This window comes from Coccinella septempunctata, chromosome X, assembly GCF_907165205.1.
Source record: "Coccinella septempunctata chromosome X, icCocSept1.1, whole genome shotgun sequence".
Lineage (NCBI taxonomy): Eukaryota > Metazoa > Arthropoda > Insecta > Coleoptera > Coccinellidae > Coccinella > Coccinella septempunctata.
The window spans coordinates 13,697,055-13,718,889 of record NC_058198.1 but is presented as its reverse complement, the minus strand read 5'-3'; the positions used below and the strand labels follow the sequence as shown (position 1 = coordinate 13,718,889).

The 21,835-nt window shown below is 35.8% G+C and overlaps 2 protein-coding genes across 4 annotated transcripts in view; one reads left to right on the top strand and one right to left on the bottom strand.

The window, feature by feature from the left end:
* LOC123321869 overlaps window positions 1-21,835 on the top strand; it is a 243,046-nt gene that overhangs the window by 186,593 nt on the left and 34,618 nt on the right. The gene's annotated exons all lie outside the window — the stretch shown is intronic.
* On the bottom strand, window positions 8,798-9,409 carry LOC123321732. The gene has a single exon (XM_044909466.1). The coding sequence runs from the start codon at window positions 9,407-9,409 to the stop codon at window positions 8,798-8,800; it is 612 nt and encodes a 203-aa protein (XP_044765401.1).

The window sequence follows — 21,835 nt, the reverse complement described above, 5'->3', positions numbered from 1 at the left end:
ACAGTTGTAATTAACTCTAAAAAGAGGAGGAGCAACTTAGTGAGGGGCACTGGAAATCCCAACAGCTTACTTAAACCAGCTCCAAAAGGACGAAACTGGATATGGATTGGCGGTTTGCAATCTGATACAACAGCTGAAAATATCAAATCATATGCAGAGGAGCAATGGCCTAATAAGGATATCTTATGCTTTGACTTAAAGTCCAAAACGCCCAAGAAGTCCTTCAAATTCGGTAGTACCGATCTGTCACTTGAGGAGCTTCTTCAACCTGGGGCATGGCCTGATGGAGTAAGGGTGAGATTATTTCGAAACGTTCAATCCATCTAAAACTAATCATTCAGTTTCTGACACCCTCCAACCACCAATAATAGCACATAAACCTACAGCCTTAACTGGCTATTACCAAAATGTCAGAGGATTACGCACCAAGTTGAACGAGCTGTCACTTGCAGTATCTAATACTGACTATGATGTAATCTTTTTAACCGAAACGTGGCTGTCCTCAGATTTTGGTGATGTTGAACTAGGCATGAACAACTATAATATCTATAGAAAGGACCGAGACAGTAACACAAGCACTAAAAAAATTGGAGGTGGTGTCTTGGTGGCCGTTAAATCAAATCTTATATCTCATTCAATTCCGATCGATTCTAATCTCGAACAAATTCTTGTGAAGATGAAAGTGAATTCTGAATCTTTTATTTTATCTAATGTTTATTTTCCGCCCGGCAGTAACGATACACAATACGAATACTACTTGAATGAACTCGAAACATTGGTTGATAAATATGATAGTATAAATCTGATATTCTGTGGAGACTTCAACATATCAGGCGAATGTTGGGATACATCTGATACAAACAGTTTTTATATGACGAGGCCGCAATTTCTTGTAAGTAATACAGCAGCACTTCTCAGTCTAAACCAAATAAATACAACAAGGAACATAAATAACGCGTTATTAGATCTGATATTTGTTTCATACGATAACATCCATGCTACAAAATCACCCGATGAACTGATTAGATGCGATCCTCACCATCCTGCCTTAAACTTCGATATCAAATTAACAAGCGAAATCGAAATTAACGAAAATCTTCCTGCCCTTTTCTATTACGATTTCAAGACGGCAAATTTTGACTGCATTATTGAAAGCTTAGCTAACGTAGAATGGAACACGATTATCTCCGATGAAATAGAGAAAAGTACAAATTTGTTCTATAATGTTATATTCGAGATCGTTAATAAGTATGTACCGAGAAGGATGAAAACTCAAAATACGTACCCACATTGGTTTTCGTCAAATTTAAAAAAACTAATCTCCCTCAAAAAAGCAACTCACAGGGAATTCAAACTCAATCAACGGAAAGAAGACTATAACGAATTTGTTAGAATCAGAAGAGAATGCAAAAAAGAATCTGAAACTTGTTATAAGGACTATATAAAATCAGTACAATATGACAAATACGTCCACCTAAATAATTGTGTACTTTCTGTCGAAGAAGTTCTCAACTGCCTTTGTTCACTTCCGGAAAAAAATGACGGAGGTCCAGATGAGATTCCTTCCATATTTCTGAAGCGATGTCGAGCGGAATTAGCATCTCCATTGTGTGACTTCTTCAACCTATCTCTGCGCTCGGGACGATTTCCTACTCAATGGAAACTTAATTTTATAATCCCGAAATTCAAGTCCGGTGATAAAAACAACGTAAAGAATTATAGGCCAATTTGCAAATCCTCATACCTACCAAAATTGCTCGACACCCTGCTAGTAAACAAAATTTCACCATGCTTCAAGCATATATTCATAGAGGAGCAACATGGATTCATTCCGAAAAGATCAGTCACGACCAATCTTCTGACATATTCGAATACTATACTAGAATCCATGAAGAATGTTTTTTTTTTTTTTTTTTTTTTTTATAGCAGGGGGAATCTGCGACCGTGAAAAACACGGGGCTCTATCTCTCGCCCAGAGGAACCCATTTCTAGGGAACACTGTGGGGTTACTCACTCTCCTGAGTTCGCGACCCACTAAACCTAACCTGCTTTTTGTTGGTTCCGGGCATTTGCCTATAAACCATTTATCCCTTAATCGGTTGATTTCTTCTTGCACATTGTCGTGCTAGGGTTTTCATGTTCGTCCATTTCGGATATCTCTTCTTAGTATAGTTTTAATAAGTTGTCGTACTCATTTTAATCTCTCCTCAATTGATCTCTCGGTCTCCTTTTGTAAATTCTCATTCTTCTTCTGTCTTCCTCCGGATCGTAGTCCACTAGTCTCCTGAGTTCTTCGTTTGGATGTTCCTTCGCTGTTTCGAATAACTTTTCAGCTTTCCTCTTCATAAATTCGGTGATGGTTTCCCACTTCAAATCTCGATATATCTGTTTGTTCCTGACAAACCAAGGCGCATCTATGGCACATCGTAGTAGCTTGTTTTCTGTTGCCTGAATTCTTTGTATATGGCTCTTTGCCGCGAATCCCCAAGCACCTGATCCATAAGTCAGTTGCGGTCTAGCAACGGCTTTGATTATTTTCAATTTTGTCTCATTTGACATGTGGCTCTTTCTACCTATCAGCGGGTAGAGCATATTCATCGCTGCCTTGGTTTTGTCAACGGCTTGTTTGATATGGCTTCTCCATTTTAGACCTTTGTCTAGGGTGATACCTAAATACTTTGCTTCGTTTTTCCATTCGATTTCTTCTCCATCTACCTCTAGATTTGTTGTAGTTCTTAGTCTCTTCTTCTGCAGTAATATCGCTTGGCTCTTTTGTCCGTTGAGTTTTATTTTCCATTTAATACACCAGTCATTTATTTCATCTATAGCTTCTTGTAACATTCCTTCTATAATTTCTGGCTTGGGATGTCGCATTGCGATTCCTGTGTCGTCGGCATATAGTGTCAGCATAGTCCTTGGAGATTTTGGTATATCGTGAATATATATGTTATACAGTAACGGCCCAAGTACTGACCCTTGAGGCACCCCTGCTTCCATATATCTGGTTGTGGAGTTTTCTCCTTCCACTTTCACGTAGAATCTTCTGTTCCTCAAATAATTCCTAATCAACTTGCACAGTTTCATTGAATATCCAGCATATCTCATTTTGTGAATCAATCCTTCATGCCATACTCTGTCGAATGCTCTGGCGACATCTAGTAGTACAAGACCGGTTGCTTGTTTATTTTGGAATCCTTCTGTTATGTATTCTGTGAGTCTCAGTAATTGCTGTTCAGTTGAGTGGTCTCTTCTGAATCCGAATTGCTCTGCTGGAATGAGATTCAGATTTTCAGTTTCTTCTGTAAGCCTCCTAGCGATTACCCTTTCTACTACTTTTCCTAGGGCGGACAATAAACTTATCGGCCTGTAGTTTTGGGGGAATTTCTTGTCTTTGCCTGGTTTGTTGAATACTATGACTTCTGCAGTTTTCCACTTTTCCGGATAGTGTTCAGTCCTCATTATACCGTTTGCAATATTTGTGAGAGCAGCTATACCTTTTCTAGGTAATTTCTTCAACATAGCATTCGTTATTTTATCACTTCCAGGAGCTTTTCTATTTTTCAAGCTTCTGATTATCTCTTTTATTTCAAATGGAGAAGTTGGTTTTTCTATTTTGTCGTCTACTGGTGGTTCGTCCATTTCTTCTTCGTTGTTCTCTACAAGATCTTCCAGCTCGTCATTATCGTCATCAGGTCTGTAATTTATTCTCGATTCTCTTTCTATCGAGTCCGCCAGTGCTTCTGCTTTATCGATATTCGTATATGCCATTCCTCTTTCTCCGTGGAGAGGTGGTATTTTAGTCTTTTCTCTTCTCAGACATTTTTGCATTTTCCATGCAGAATGATCGATAGTATTTAGTTCTTGAACTCTTTTGTTCCATCTATTTGTTCTCATGTCCTTCAGGGCATTGAAGAATGGAAAACAAATCGACTCTATATATACAGATTTCAAAAAGGCATTCGATTCAGTTGCTCATTGGTTGCTTATTCGTAAACTCAAAGCATTAGGGATCGACTCCCCGTTATTAGATTGGTTGGCTGATCGAATAAAAAACATTGAACTAAAAGTGCTTATATCAGGTACATGTTCAGCGGAATTCATTATGGAATCTGGCATACTTCAGGGTTCACCTATTTCAGGCTTCTTATTTCTGCTTTTCATCAATGATATAGAGAAAGCAATCAAGTTCAGTTCGTTTCTACTTTTCGCAGATGACTTCAAACTTTTTCGGCAAATAACATCATTAGACGATTGTGAATTGTTGCAGCTGGATTTGAATGCTATCATAGAGTGGAGTTCGACAAATGATATGGAATTCAACATAGAAAAATGTCAAGTGGTGAGATTCAATAGATTAAAATCACCACATCTGTTTGAATACAAAATGGACCAGATTACTTTGAGAGAATCCTCTACGGTTAGAGATCTTGGGGTTTATTTTGATTCTAAAATGAACTTCATTCATCAAATACAATACGTAACGAACAGAGCGTTCAAAATGCTCGGATTCATAAAAATAACTATGAAACATTTCAACAATTTAGATGCTTTAAAGACAGTTTACTGCTGCAACGTCAGGAGTATTCTAGAATACTCCACCACCGTCTGGTCGCCGGCTTATACCGTACATAAAAAGAATATAGAACGGGTTCAGAGAAAATTTCTGAAATGGATAACCTTCAAGCTGGATCTCCCGTTGTAACGGAGAATTATGAAATTGTCCAAAAGAAACTGAATTTAAGATCACTTGAAATGAGACGAGAAAACTTTGACATAATGTTTGTGTACAAACTCCTGAACAATTTTGTCGATAGTGAATACCTATTGCATCGAATAGGACTAAATTGTAAGCCAGCACCATTGAGATCCAGAGAAACGTTTCACGTGAGGTTCAATCCTACCAACTACACAATGAACGGCCCAGTCGATAGAGCACTACGTACAACGAATGGTTGTGACTTTGACATATTCTCTGCATCAATCTTTGCACTAAAGCGATATTTCGAATCTCAAGATTTGATTAATAGATGAGAACTCCTTCACTGGAGTTCTAAGAAATTTATGTTTATTTTTGATATCATGCTTTGAATTATGTTTTTTCTCATTATAATGTAAAATGGCATGTCCATATGAACAAATAAATAAATAAACAAAAATGAAGGTACAAGGATAATCACAGATCCTGAAAATCTTGTAGATATTAATAGGGCTAGATTCAGTCTGAATATGTGTAAAAATAAGCACGATTACGATTTGAGAGAGAGAAAAAAAATCAACTATAAAGGGTAGTATTTCTTTATTAACATTTACTTACATAATAGATGAATTAGGTATAAGTTAGGTAGACTGGAATTAGATAGTTAAGTATAATGTTAGTTATAGAATAGGCTAAATAGAATTAGGTTATTATATGGTAAAGAAAAAAAATAAAAAATAATAAGTAATTAAGGTATGACTTTAGCTTAAGGGGAAAGATGTAACATAGTCAACATTGTAAATAGTTAGTCATTAAGAATTATATTAAATCTGGCAACAGTGCATTGATATAATACTTAGAAATATGTTTGTTATATTTCATTCAATGTAGAGACATAAACGAGAAAGCAAAAATAAATATAAAAACTGCCTAATCTGTCACATGTTAAAAAACCTGAAGAAATATCGCTCGACGACAACGTTACACAATATCTAATTTATTTTTGAAAATTATGGGACCAACATAAAGAAGAAATAACCTGAATTCTGTAGCTTTAAATCTTTCAAGTAGGTAGAGGAAGAAATGCCACAGATGGCACAGATTAGAACAAATAAAGATTTCCAATAGCCTTTGAAGACCTCTAAAGGTGAACTATGCGATGTCTAAATGAGATATCCACATGTTAACATTATTTGTAACTCGCCAGTACCTCTCAGTAGGTAGAGGAAGAAATGCCACAGATGGCACAGATCAGAACATATAAAGATTTCCAATAGCCTTTGAAGACCTCTTTGGGAAGTGCATGTTACGTTTCAAAAAAACATCCTCATGCCAACATTTTCGAAACATCCCAGGGAAGTTTGTGCTCGCTGGATAGGAACAGATGGAAACAAAAAAGGGATACAAGGAACGAACTCACAGCTTTTTTTGTTGTTGTTGAAGTTTTTCTGGTTTTCCTTCGATGGAAATCTCTTCTCAAATTTGGGATATGTACGTTCTGCTCAGACGATGTCTGGTTGGAAACTCCACTCCAATGGTTGGAAAAGTCAATGATCGATTGGGCTTCGGTATCGAAAATTTGGTATTTTCGTCTCGATGAAAATTGATCGATTCCTGGTGAATAGATCCTGGCTCGCTTGGACCAAATTATTATGTTGGAAATTTGATTTTCATTTCAGAAGACTGTATCTGTGAATATCTTCGATAAGAGAATGCGCTCTGAATTGCTGCGTTGCCGCCTCTTGGGGGATTTCCTAACAACTCTTCAATATCCTTAACTATTCCCGGCCAAAACATTATTCTACGAGCTCTTGCTTTAGTTTTCTCAATACCTAAGTGAGCTACATGTAATTTATTCATCATGAGTTTACGCAATGCTTCTGGAACTATAATTTTATCATTTAAATACAATACATTATTTATTTCATATATTTCTGACTGAGATTTAAAATAAGTAGCTAATTCGCTATCTAATATCTGTTTATTTTTTTCTAAACTATATTATTAACCTACTCAGTAGGTTCTTCAACTTTCTCGATAATATCACGGTGTATCAAATTCTTTAATGTTCTTTTTAAAACTGGTTTTACTGTATCAGGCACTCTTCTACAAGCACTGACAAATGGAATATAATTCTCCTTTAATTTTATATTCAAATGGTATTTTGCCTGTTCCATCAAAAATTTCCTCATTATTAATAACAATATTATCCTTACTTATTAATCTAATATTTACCGAATCAACTCTTTTAATTAAGTTATGTTTTACACATGCATTCAGGCCGAGAATTGGTACAGTAGCGAGAACCAAGGGCAATTTCGGGTTGTAATGGGTCAAAACCGTATCTGAATTCATTTCATTTTTAATATGCTTGAAAGAATTTTCGTATTCTTTACTCCACTTCCAAGGTGTTTCCTTATGTTATAACTGATTCAATGGAAATGTCACTGAACTAAAATTTTAAAAAAATCGACTATAATAATTCACTAAGCCTAAGAACGAACGCAATTCGTCTTTATTCGTTGCTCTTTTAATGTTCTGTATGGCTTCAACTTTCTTTCTAGACTTTCCTATACCTAACCTAGTTATAGTATTACCGCAATACTCAATCTTGTCAACCATAAAAACGCTTTTATCGAAATTTATGCGTATATTGTATTCATCAAATCTTTTAAATATTTCTTTTAATCTGTCTAAATGTGATTTAAAGATTCTCTGAAATTCATCCTACTGGATATAATCACGGGGGGAAGGGGGTCTTATTCCAGTTTGTTTGGACTCAATTTTAATGTTTCGGCCCATGGCCATCATCAGAACACAATCTAAAAAATTCAACGATCAGTACATGTTAAAATAAATGTTAAGATGGAAAAATGAATTACTAACAGTTTATCAAGGAAACCGGTGTGCTGTCAAGGAAGGCTTCTATTATGGAAAAATGAGTACGTTGTGGGTAGTTTTTCAAGACTGGGTCAAAAGTTATCATACGTAAATTTAGTTAGGAATACCCTCACAATGACAAACACACACCGAACCTAGAAAAACAAAAGGATGTAAAATGAGGAGTAACTCACAGTGAGTCCTAATTCATATTAAAAACAGTTCTTCATAAAAGCCATCCTGTGGGATGGTTAACATTCACATTTACTGTTGAAAGCATCTGGGGCAGTAACCCTTAAGTCATCAAAGAATATTGCTACCCCCTCGATGCCTTTCAAAATGGTTTCTATAGTTTTCTGCCAAATGGCAGGTGCTGACGCAACCCCATACATTAAACGAGTAGGCTTTAAAAGGCCTCTTTTTGTATTCAGAGTAAGCAATTCCCTATCATCAGGGTGAATTTCTAAATGTATGTATGCTTGAGTAATATCAATTTTGGAAAATTTTTCCAAAGGATAATCATCAACTACTAAATTTGGGTTGCGGGTAGGTTTGTAATCCCCACAAATTCTTATATTCCCATTGGATTTGACTACAGGTACAATTGCACTTGCCCATTCACTACTATCTACAGGCTCTAAAATCCCCTGATCAATCAGAGAATCTACATAATTCCTCATTTACTGTTTCCTGTAAAGAAAAGGGTACCGATCTACTTTTTGCAAATTTTGGGTTAACTCCCTCTTTTAGTCTTAGACGTGCATTAATATTTCTAATTTTTCCAACTCTATTTTGAAATATCGGACTGTATTCCTTTAATAACTTTTCTAAATTGGAATCTGAATTATTGCTATCATTGTAAGTAACAGAATTTATGTTAAACAAATTCGCAAGATTCAACTCTAATGTCCTAAGTCATTCTCTACCGAATAACGGGTTACTATTTGTCTTTACTATGTATAATTTCAATAAATGTAGTTTGTTTTTATATGTAACCTGAACTTCAATGTAACCTAGCACGATTAAACTACTTCCTCCATAAGTAACTAATGTAATATCACAAGGTTTAAGTGTAAGGTAAGTGTACATCGAAATCAACCTTGCTCATTATAGAAACAGCTGCTTCGCTGTCTAATTCAAATTCAATTCTCCTATCTTCAACTTTTATTGTGCAGTAAAATTTCTTACGTAGGGAAGAACTATCGTTTGTAGCAACCTGAATTATAATTCGCAAATATCCTCTCTCGGATCCTCCGAAGCTCCAATATTATTCTGGTTTGAATCTGAAACTTCATTACATTCGTTAGATTTCTTAAATTTGAAACAAACTTTTCGTAAATGTCCTTTGTTTTTGCAAAAATGATAGAATGAATTAACGAATTTGCATGTATTTGCCAGATGATCTGTATCTCCACAACGATAACATCTTCTCCTCCTTGTAGAAGATCCATCAGTTTGTGATATCTTCTGTTTTCCATTCGTGTTGCTTTTGTTCTTTCTAAAGACAACCTTATTGACTTCTGCATTCCCATTCATAGCGTTCATCTGCAGTTCTGTGGCTTCGAATGCCTTGGCAATTTCTCGAACTTCGTCCAACTTGATTTCACCCTTTTCCAGAAATTTCCTTCTCAGTTCGGATGATGAACACTTCTCGATTACCTGGTCTCTAATTTGATCGTCTAAATCGATGTAATTGCAGTTTTTTCCTTGTTCCTTCAATTTTGTGATGAATTGCTCCATGGACTCACCCTGTACTTGTTTAATACTGCGAAATATGTATCTTTCGTAGACTGTATTAGTTTTTGGACTAAAGTAGCTGTCCATAGCGATCATTGCCACATCGTATTGGTTTTTCGAAGTAGTGTCTTCGGAAGCCGGTAGTGTGAAATATATGTCTTGTACTTCTGGCCCAGCACAATGCAAGAGTAGGTTTTTCTTCCTAATATCGTGTGTAATACCTTTTGCACAAATGAATATCTCGAAACTCCTTCTCCATTTTTTCCATTTTACGCCTAACTACGCCATTTCCTCGTTACAGTTGAAGTGAGTTATTTGTAAAGCTTCCATCTGAGTTTATATCCTTGATCTCGTCGCCACTGTAGTATTCTTGTAACTGTATTGGGTCCGGAATAAACTAATTACGATGCAGTGTATGTATTTTGAATAATTTATTCAATAAACTATACACTCTTTTTATAACACAAAACATATATTTCACGATTTCTTCCCTCGCTGATTTTCTCGTAAAAAATGAAAGACCATCGAACAAATTCGTCGTGTAGGTCGCTACATAGTTTTGTTCTCCATTGCAAGCTGACACTGAAGTTCTTGTTTGATTGCATCAATTTTGGCCATTGGTATGGGTTCACTTCTCAAAATTACGCGGTACTGTTATTGTGACAGTGAATATCAAAAATGATATTTAGCATTGTGATTTTGAAGGATGTCCTCGTTTGACTAGAACTATACGATTCCCTTCTTCGACTCGAAGGCTGGTAACGCTCATGAAGACTATAAGTTGGTCAAATTTTTCAGACTCAACATGGTGGCACGGAGTTGGCGAAAAAAGTTTTCGGGTATGCTGAGGGTTCAGTGATTTAGAAGATTTCTCAATTTTTTTTGTGTACCTGATACTTTTTCTATCATTGAATTTTTCTACGAATCAGAACTTAATCTATGTTTTCTCTGGTGGATCGAGGTGGAATGTTATTTTGTATATGTGTGAGTGGTTCAAGTTCCGCAAAAATCTTCTGGTTCATTCATGCATGGAAATTGTGTCATATACACCAACCTATCTGGCTCTCCCTACTGTTATCGGAAAATTTCAGTAACTGATAATCCCATCTCTGCTTCAGCTTCTGCGTCCGGATCAGTCATCCGGCGTTCTTCCGTTTCGTAGGAAGTCCTGCCATCATCCTTCATACTCGACGGTATTTCTACTTTGAGGCGATGGCTGCGTTCTTTTCCACAAAAAAAATCACCTATCATCCATTTTTCTTCCTCACTGTATTCGTCAGCCTTATACAACTGGTATCCGAAATCACTCGAATATGTGGGATTCCCATCTTCCATGGCCTTCCTGGGGCGTGCTCCTCGATTTGAGGGGGCCCAAAGAAATTCCATGGGCCATGGGATTAATATCGTATCCGTCATGGTAATATTTTTGTTTCGTGTATATGCTCCTGTCTATGAAATCCATTTCTCTTGGCAGTAAAGAGCTGCGAAATATTAGGTTAGTCACGGAACGATTTAACATAAAAATTGACCTGTTCATCAAGCATTTTTCTGCAGAATAGTTAGAACAGTAGATTGACCGCAAAATGTTTTTTAGTACCTACATACATAACCTGTGTCATTACGTAATAACGGGTGAAGTTCAAAGACAGATGTTACATCTTCATTTATTTTTTTTCTCTACGTTTCGGCTGCGGATGCCAGCCTTCTTCAAGAACATATAATACTTTGGACATTGATGACACACAAAAAAAAACATGAAACAGGAAAAATAATGTACATACCGAAATGTTGAAGATGTCTCAAATATACTGACGAACAATACTGGCATGTAATTCTCTTTCAATAATAAAATCAACTCTATTAGGTCGTTTTTTCTTTCAATTACGTCTCGAAATTATAATACGCACGAGTTTTTTTTTATGTAGCAAGGTCAAAGGACGCTGATTTTGTTCTATGTTATTAGTTTGTTTGTATGTCTGTGGTAATTCTTCTTGTTTGCGATGTGGTGTCTTTATAGTGAATCAAGATAATGCGTAAATGTTACTTAATTTATCTATGTCCGATTTAAAATTCATACTGTTATTGATGTTTTTCTTTGCATGAAACATTTCTAGGAAGAGCCTCATGTTATAATTATTCACATGTTCGAGTATTGTAACCTCGTCAAATTTCATCATGATCATCTTCTCTGCAGTGTTGTGCTAATGCACAACCCCCCTCATTTAGCCTGATTTCGCTTTTGTGTTGCGTCATTCTTTTCCGTATTTGTTGTTTAGTCTGTCCAATGTAAGACAGGTGGCATTGCGAGCAAGGAACTTGGTATACAACACAGGATTTTCTATCAATGTTAAATTGGTCTTTTAATGGTGAAAAAATTTTACTGATCTTGAAATCATTTTTTATTGCTATTTTTAATCTTTCATCTCTAAAAAGTTTCACAATTGATTGGGTAATGTAAGGTATGAGCGGAAAGGATGCATATAGTTTTCTTTAGTTTGATTGGTATTTTCTTGTGGTTGTTCATTCTGGGTGTCTCTACCCTGCGCCGTTCTAACAATTTCTCTAGTGTCCTCCGGCATATCATTCTGGAGGACACTATCATTCCTATCATTGGACTGTTGTACTGGGAAGCTGTAAATTAGTTATTAGTTAGGTGTTCAGGGTTACCGTTATTTAGTAGGATTTTCTAAAAAATTTTTAAATTATTTTTTCTGGAAGATGGGTGTGACAGTTTATGGATGCGATGATTAGATAAATAGTTAATGTATCTACCTGAGTTTGCTTGCTTCGTGTACCAATTTGTGATGATTTTGTTATCAGGAGTTCTTATTATTTGTGTGTCAAGGAAGGGTACTGTTATTTTCTTATTCAATGGTGAATTTAATATGTTCGTCGAAGCTGTTGAGACGTTCTAAAGTTGATTCTATCATATCTTCAGGGATACCACAAATAATGTCATCTACATATTTCTTAATGAATGAAAAACTGAATGGAAGGGCTAAAATGTTGTCTAATATGTAGTCCATTACTATTCGTGCAATAATGGCACTGTGTTCTGTTCCCATTGGGATCCAAAAGTCTGTAAGAAATATTCACTGTCAAACACGAAATAGTTGGAAGAAAACAATAATCTCGACATAATGAAGAAATCTTCAACCAACCTGTGTCTTAAGATATAAGAAGTGGTACAAAACTAGTACTCATGTTTTAGCTTGTTTCGAAAACCGAAACCTCATTATTTCGAAAACATGTCTCCAGCCCCCCCAATTTCAAACCCTCCTAAGACCCCTTAATCTTAGGGTACGAAACTTTTTCTTGGCGGTACACTGCGGTACAAAACTAGTACAAAACTTTGAAATAAAAAAAAAAATTGCATTTTCAAAAGTGAGGGTTGAGCATGTCTACAGTACCCCCAAACAGAAAACTGTATTTTCTTCATTTTAATTAGGGTACAAAACTTTTTCTCAACGGTACATTTCGGTACAAAACTAGTAGTCATGTTTTAGCCTGTTTCGAAAACAGAAATCTCATTATTTCGAAAACATGTCTCCAGCCCCCCCAATTTCAAACCCTCCTAAGACCCCTTAATCTTGAGGTACAAAACTTTTTCTTGACGGTACATTTCGGTACAAAACTAGTACAAAACTTTGAAATACAAAAAAATTGCAATTTCAAAAGTGGAGGGGGAGCATGTCTACGGCCCCCCCAAACTGAAAACCGTATTTTCGTCACTTCAATTAGGGGTACAAAACTTTTTTTCAACGGTACATTTCGGTACAAAACTAGTACAAAACTTGAGCGTCAAAAAAAGTGAAATATTCAAATTTGGGGGGGGCTGGAGACATAGACCTGGGCGGCATCCTTGGGAAGGATCCTCCTTCCAGGACTGTCTGGCAGATATCACTTCCTGTAGATAGGCGACAGCCGTTGAATCTACGTGCTGCCGCCAGTCGTCATCGAAGGTAGCCAAAGAACAGCGGCCTTCGCCTTCTTCCTCTCGCTGTTGTAGTACGGTGAAGGTGTCCCGAATTAGAGAAAGGTACGGAGACGTTTGCTCCAAAGCTGATATAGCCTCTTCGAAGCCGTCGAAATTGGCTACGAACTCAATTCGAAGTTGCAGATTTTTCTTCTTCCTCTTCTGGTACCATGACCGTTAAACGATCCTTGGTTATCATTATGTGCTATCATGTTGACAACTTTTGCTTCATTGACAGCTGCTCGGAAAAGTTGGACTGCAGATTTGCCGTACCATTGCCTCAAATTCTTCAACCACGATGTTCTCCTTCTTCCTGGACCACGCCTGACCAGGATTTTTCTTTCCATAATGAGATGTAAGATTCCGTACTTCTCTGGGTGCCTTATGATTTGCCCAAAGTATTCCAATTTGGGTCGTTTGATGGTTTTAACTTCTTCTAACTCATTTGCTATGCGATCGAGAACTATGTTGTTACTTATCCTATTGTTTTTAATGTGGTCTAATCTGTGGCGGTGAGAAGTTTCGAAATTGTTCATGAACTCTGTCTTTCTTATCACGTGATTACCGCACGTGCGAAACTCCCCAAATACCGTATAGATGGCGATGTTGGACTTTCTCAAAGCCCTCAATTTATGTATGGTATGTGAGGTCGTACGACTGGACGTAAGTTATTTCCCGAAATATGTCATCGAACGGCTCTTGGCACGTGATATACCCTCCGTGAATGGTGTTGTGGACGCGGTATATCACGTGCTCTTTGCCACCCTCCTTCGTTCACGTGCGGTTGGGATATGGAGAATAGCGTTTTTTTTTGTGGTTGGGGACCGACCCAAAATGTATTTAGCTGGATCAGCAGAATCGATGCTCTGTTCTCCTCCGATATTATATAGTGCCTAGGATATTCTCTATGGTGGAGGGTTCGGCTATCATACCGTGTTTGCAACGGTAGTACAGGTACGCGACGTCGTAATTTTGGAAATTTTTGTCGGTACCGTACCAGCGTTGCAAACCTTGCTCCCTCACGTTGGCGGCGTGCCCCCGTTTATCCATCATGAAACTATCCACTTTGCGCTATACTGCGGATGCGTCTTCGGCAAACAGTTTCACGCTTTGCGTGCCGTGGCAGGAGCTACCTTGCGGGATGCCGTGCGCAACTGTTTTGCTGTCATCCCGCAAGTTGTCCAGTCCGGCTCGCCAAACGGTTCTGATAAAGTATTCTTTTAGTCCCACGGGAATAAATCTTTCCTCGTTGAGCGCCAGCACGAAGTTGTTATATATGCCGTACCCTCCGAGGTGAAATTCTCGGTGGTACCTAAATCCGTACCGTTTCTTCAGCACACCGAGAATTTTTGAATTGTAAGACGGCTTCGTCGTTCTGTCGAACTCAATGCGCATCGTGTCCGCGATATGGAATGCCGTTAAGGATCTGAAACCAAGAACAACATTTTCATCGATTGCGATGTGTTCTACATTATGAAGTTTAATATCTCGGTATAAATAACAAATACTGAATGTGAGCAACTGACGAGAATTGCAAGGCCACTCGTTGTTAATATTATAAAAGAAAACGAAAATAATAACAGTGAAGGAGAGATCGAAATAAAATTCGGAAATTCAGGAACGACTACGATAATATGTCATTTGATATTTGTTGTGGTAACTCTTGAGTGGTAAGAAAAAATGGACTGTATTTCAAAGAAAAAAAAAGAAAATTAAAAGAAGGTACACTAGAAGACTCACTACAGGATTTTCTTCCACACACCTGAGAGCTCTCGTTTGGTGGAATTTTTTTCAGCAGGCTGAAGCTTCTTGGTCTTCTTTCACTACACTTCTTCGACAAAATAAGGCGAAGATGATAGCAAGAAATGAGCGTTCCACTGCGTATAATAGTTTAGAAAAAGCAATTATTACAGAAAAATAGCGTTTATGCGTTTTATCGACGAATCTATGCAGTTTTCGAACTAACTGACTAAAATCACACACAGATGTCCAGATGACGTCTTGCGTATGCTGTTCAACTGGTGATCTTCAGAGTGTACATTGGTGTGTTCATAATAATTTGAATCAAATTTAATAACAAAATATTACAGCAACATTTCCTGCCCCCAAAAATTGCCATAGCATTTTTTCATAATAATAAAAAAAATTAATTTAATTCATCCAAGTTGTGCAAAACATGGTGCAGAAGAATCTATATAACATACGCCGATACATATACACATATTATATGTACACGATTATAAGGACAGAAAAACAAATTCTATATAATATTTAGAGGGCTAGGAATCATCACACACAGGCAAGTGGCAACTGGCAACTCGCGCAATACCGTCACTACCCAGGAATAGGGTAGTTATACGACCAAGACGCCATTGATCAGGAGGCACATTATCCGTCTTAATCAAAACTAGCTGGCCAATGGCAGCAGGCGTAGAAATATCGCACCATTTAACCCGTTGTTGCAATGAACGAGGAGGAACGAGTATCTACTCGTTCCTCCAGCTAGCCCAAAAATGTTGATGAAGGTTTTGAAGAAGTTGCCAACGCGATAACCGATTTAGAGGTCGATCAGTGAGATCTGGTATAGGTATAGCAGTAAGCGGTTCCAGGGTTAGGAAATGACCTGGAGTAAGACAATTCAAATCATCAGGATCTGAACTTGTGGCGCATAAGGGCCTAGAATTCAAAACAGATTAGATTAACGCGAGTAGAGTATAGAATTCCTCATACGTCAGTATTTGCGCTCTAATTACTCTAAAAAAATGGGATTTTACCGATTTCACCGCAGCCCCAAATAGACCTTCGAAGTGACTTCCTGACGGTGGATTGAAATGAAATTTTATAACCTCTTTTTCAGCAGCGGTTTTCATTAAATTTATCAATTCGCGATTGGCCCCAACGAAATTAGTACCATTATCACAGTAAAGGTCAGTACAACGACCTCTTCGTGCGATAAATCTCTGAAGAGCGGCTAAAAAAGACTCATAGGAAAGATCACTACCTTATTATTATTACAGAAATTATTGACTCTAATATTTCCAATACCTGATGCTTCTAAATAAATACCATTTTTAGCAGATGCAATTCTTTTAGGAATTTTCAATTCCACATATTCATCAAAAACATTTTTATCATTGATTAAGTGATCTGAACTACCTGAATCAACACACCAATTTATAAATGAATAAACAGTATTCACTGAACAATTCTCACCTGTCATAAAAACTACTTCATCTTTTTCGCATGTGTGTGCTTGGCTCTGTCTTTGTTTGTCCCATCCTTGTTTCTTGAACCTTTCCCTCGAATCGGATTGTTGTGGATGTCCATAACCATAACCATTGCTCTGCCCATGGTATGTACTTCTCTGCAGACCTTGACCATAATTATTGTATTGTTGTCTTTTTCCTCTAGAAGGGGGTCCTTTTTTCATTGCTCGACATTGATACTTCTTATGACCAGGTTTTCCACAATTAAAGCATGAAAATGCACAATTCAGGTATTTGTCGTCTTGATCTCCAGATTTCTTTCTTTTTTCTTCTTCACCAAGTAGTCTGTTTTTCACGAAAGTTATTTCCAGTGTTTACATGGTTTCTATTGCTGAAACAACATTGTCGTAACTCTTAGGCATCGATATTAAAATAAAATTGATTTTTTCTTCATCAGTCAACTTGTTTCCTGATTCTTCTAACTGAGAAAAACATTCCTCTAGTTTAACCAAAAACATATTCAATGATTCATGTTCATTGTTTTTCATTTGGTTTAATTTTCTTCTTATAAATAATCGGCTTTTCACTCCTTTATTCTTGAAGCTATTTTCTAAATTGTTGAACATATTGAAGGCTGTCTTTTGTGTTTTAAGGTATTCCAAGTGACTGTCTGCTACCTCTGCAATAATGATGGCTTGAGCTCTTCCTTCATCTTCGTCGTTTTCGGTAATGTTCGCAAAATCTTCTTCTTCGATAGCTTTTATTACTCCATTTTCCCTTAAGATGCTTCTTATTCTGAACTCCCAGGCCAAAAAATTGTCCCCAGAGAAGGGTATCAAGTTGAATTTCTCACGTGCGTTCATCCTTTTTAATCTTGGTTACCTTCAATAAATCAGCAAACGCTCTGGGCCCATAACCCTATTAAATTTACTTTGCAGCAGTGTGCTGATGTTATTTTATGAATAATATTCTTCTTTAAACAATAACTGTATTCTGTTTCAATGCAACCATCTTAGGTACAATCATTTTTCATTACTTACTAATCATAGATAGTTACTAACTTAAAAAAACATTCTAACCATAGAGGAAAGATTGACACTTCAACAAAAACACCTAACGGACTTTCGACATTAAGATTAAGCTGTGATAAAACTAATGAATCATTGGATATCCACTTTCTCAAAATAAAATTCGCTGTTGCTTAATGATTATAAAGAATTTTCATAGCGGTAGACAACTCTTGGAGAGAATTTGACCCTGTTAAAAGATCATCAACATGAAAATCGTTCAAAATGATTTCAGAAATAGGTTCTGGTATATTTTAATCCAGTGATAATTGCCTGGGACAGTTTATTGCTAAATAAGGAGCACTTGTAGTGCCATACGTGATAGTATTTAGTTGATATATATCGATTGGATCATGTTCAGAAGAATTCCTCCATAACACACATTGTAGTGGGCGATGACATGGATTCATTAATATTTGTCTATACGTTTTGGAAATGTCTGCAGAAACAACATAAGTGAAAATTCTGAATCTGCATAGTATGTGAAAATGTCATTCTGTAATTTGGGTCCACAAAATTGTAAGTCATTTAATGACCAGCCACTATCTGTTTGACAGGAGCCGTCGAAAACGACCCTCAAATTGGTAGTCAAACTGTCTGCTTTGATCACCCCGTGGTGAGGTCAAATAAATTTACAGTTAGAATTAGGATTAATTTTGGCCATATGTCCAAGGTCAATATATTCTTGCATGAATTGTTTATATTGACAATATAAGTTATTATTCGATCTGAATTTTCGCTCCAAATCTTTTGAGAGTCTTTTCATAAGAGTTTCCCAACAAAGTTTCTGTATATTTCAGAGGATACTCAACAACGAACTGACCTGAAGAGTCCCTATAAGTTTGATTGACGAATTGTTTGTCACATTCAATGTCATCATTAGAAAATGGCGTGTAATTAGGAATATTTTCAACTTCCCAAAATTTATTCAATTGTTCATCCTCAAATACAATTCTTGTTAAATTACAAACCGTTGTTGAAATAGATCTTGGGATATTTCCAGATATAATCCAACCCAATTGGGTATTGTGTAATACAGGCATATTTTTTCTTAATTGAATTTTACCTTGTATAAGCAAATCCCAAAAGACATTTGCTCCCAGAATAGCATCAATTTCCGATGAAACATTAAAAGAAGGGTCAGCTGAAGGCAGATTAGTAGGAATGTTTAAGTCAACTGTACTGAAGCCAACTGATGGTGTATCATCAGAAATATGAGGAACAACGTAAAAACATAATGAAATTTTGAAATTATTATAACAAGAATATATCGTCGTATTACATTTTTTATTCAAGTGCGATGTTACCTGATTTATTCCTACGATAGACATGTTTGTTGAAATGAGTGAGATATTCAGACTATCACAGAACTTTTCAGTGATTAGATTTGTTTGTGCTCCTGAATCTAGAAGAGCCCTACAATAAACAAAGGCACACCCGATGCATTTCTCACCTTGAATACTACTGCGGAAAGTTAAACTTGGGAATCGATTATTGAAGTATTGAATTGTTTATTCAAAATATTAAGTGTAGAAGGACGTGCTTCAATTTCAGGATTAGTGCACTGAACATGATTATTCTTATTTTGATCGGTATCCAAATGAATTAAAGTATTATGTTTGAAATTACATTTCTTACAAGGACTCAGGGTACAATCACTGTGAGAATGTCCTGGACGTAGACAATTCTTGCACAGGTTCAATTCTTCGACTTTAGATTTTCGCTCTAGTACATTCAATTTCAGTCAACACAAGTATACATTAGATGATTTTGTTTTTTACAAAACTTACACTGCTTTTTCGATTGTGAATTCACGAGAAAATGTTTTTTGATATTATTGCGATTGTGACTGTATTGATTATGATTATTCTTGAACTTTGACTGGGAAATAGGAGAATTCGTGTTTTGATCCGCAATTTCACCCAATGTATCTATCTTCAACTCCGAAAAATCGAAAAATTCATTTAATGTGGGTAGTTCTTTAGCAGTTTTATACTCTTTCCAGCCTCTGTAAGTGGATTTATCCAATTTTTCAGAAATTAATTGAATAAGCAATAATTCACATAAAACAACTTTGGATATTTTCATTCCCTCTATGGCTGAAATATTCTCTGAAACTGAATCAAGTAAATCCCGCAAGTGTTTTGATGATTCTTTGACTAGTGGTTCCAATTGCAATAGACCTTTGATATGTTTATTAATTAAAATTTTCTTATTATCGAAACGGTCACATAGAGATTTTCAAGCAAGATCATAATAATCCCCCACTAGTTCAACTTGATCGATTATTCGTTTAGCGTAACCATCTACACTTAGAATTGTGTCTTAGAATTTGAAATTTCTGAATATTCGGTATGTTATTTTGATGAACTACAGATAAATAAGTAGACTTATATATAATCCCCTTCGAAAGTTTCAATTTTTATTTTTGGTAAAGAAATATTATTCAAGGAATTATGAAAATCAGCATTGTTAGATGGATCAACTTGATTCACTCCAATTGCACTTAAATTATCTCTCGAATACTGTATAAGAATTCCAATATATGTACTTATCATAGGTATCCGGTATCCTCAAAGTCATCTCTGTAACTGTAATGATCGTCCAACTGATCGTCAGCACATTTCTCTTCTAACATTCCCTGAATATGTTGAAATGAATCGTAAACCTCTAGGTAATTTTTGAGTTTTTCTTCAATTTCGGCGACTCCAGGTTTATTTTCTGCTAAAACATCAACACATTTACCTAAATTAGCTAAGCGATGTTTCAATGAACCTCGTTTTCTCTCAAGATTAGCCATTTTTATATCTCGATTCAGATTCCCAGCGAGCACAAAAACATCTCAGAGATGTTAAAAGTAAGAGATTTCGAGACATTAAACATCCACTGCGATGTTCTGTTAATACATGAATAGAACTTTTATAGAACAGCCAATGTCCGCCGCACGCGGCTATTATAAGGATATCCCTGGGATGTCTCAAAAGGAACTTCTTTGAAGTTTTTTTGATAGCCTTTTCATGGACACAAAAGAACATTTCCAAAACGTTATGCGCACATTAAATCGCTGCAAATAAATCATTTCCAAAGCGTTTTGTGCACATTAAATCGCTGTTTTAGGACATTTTATGAACTTCTTTTGTGAAGCCTTTTTTCATTTATTTGAACGTTTAAAAACGCTACAGTCTATTTTAAATGAACTACTTAGTTTTCAAATGAAATAAAAAATACTATATATATGCATGAAAATATTTCATTATCACAATTGAACAGGTACAAAAAAAGGTATATCACATTAAACATAAGAAATGAAAAACTTATAATTATTAAATGTATGAAAAAAAAAAATGAAAATAAAAAGAAATATCAAATAATAAAAAGAAAAAACAAACAGATTATAAAAATAATGATAATAACGACTGCCCTTTATTAATGGCCATCAACCAAAGTCCTTCAGCCTTCACAGATTATAATATAATGAAAAAAAAAATAAATGAAAAAAAAATAAATGAAAAAAAAACAACATATGTTGTTGTTTAATTTTCAACATAACAAAAAACAGATTATAGTATATCAAGAAATATTTACAGAAAATAAACAAAAAGAGAACAACATTAAATATAATAAAAAGAGATGACAAAAACAAACAGAAAAGAATTATTTTCTTTTATTTTCATCCCTCTCTCTCCTCTGCCTACTGTGCCTGAACCATTTTTTGGTGTAGAATTCAAAATCCTTCCTCGTTATTGGAGATTTTTTATGGACCACATCTAAAAAATAAAGATAACTCAAATAAAATGTCACACAATATCTAATATATAAAATTCTCGTGTCATAGTTTTCGTTACCATACTCCTCCGAAACGGCTTGACCGATTTTGATGAAATTTTTTGTGCTTATCCGGTATCTATGAGAATCGGCCATTATCTATTTTTCATCCCCCTAAATGTTAGGGGTAGTCCACCCCTAAATTTTTTTTTGTATTTTTTAAACAAAATTTTTAATTTCTATTTTTTTATGATACAACATACAAAAATCCATACAATCCTCAATTTTCACCCTTTTACGATCAACCCTTATTTTTTAATAGCCATATTAGTAATTTAATCATTAGGAAATTATTTATATGGCAAAACAACGTTTGCCGGGTCAGCTATCTATGAGAATCGGCCAACATCTATTTTTCATCCCCCTAAATGTTAGGGGTAGTCCATCCCTAAATTTTTTTTTTGTATTTTTTAGACAAAATTTTTAATTTCTATTTTTTTATGATACA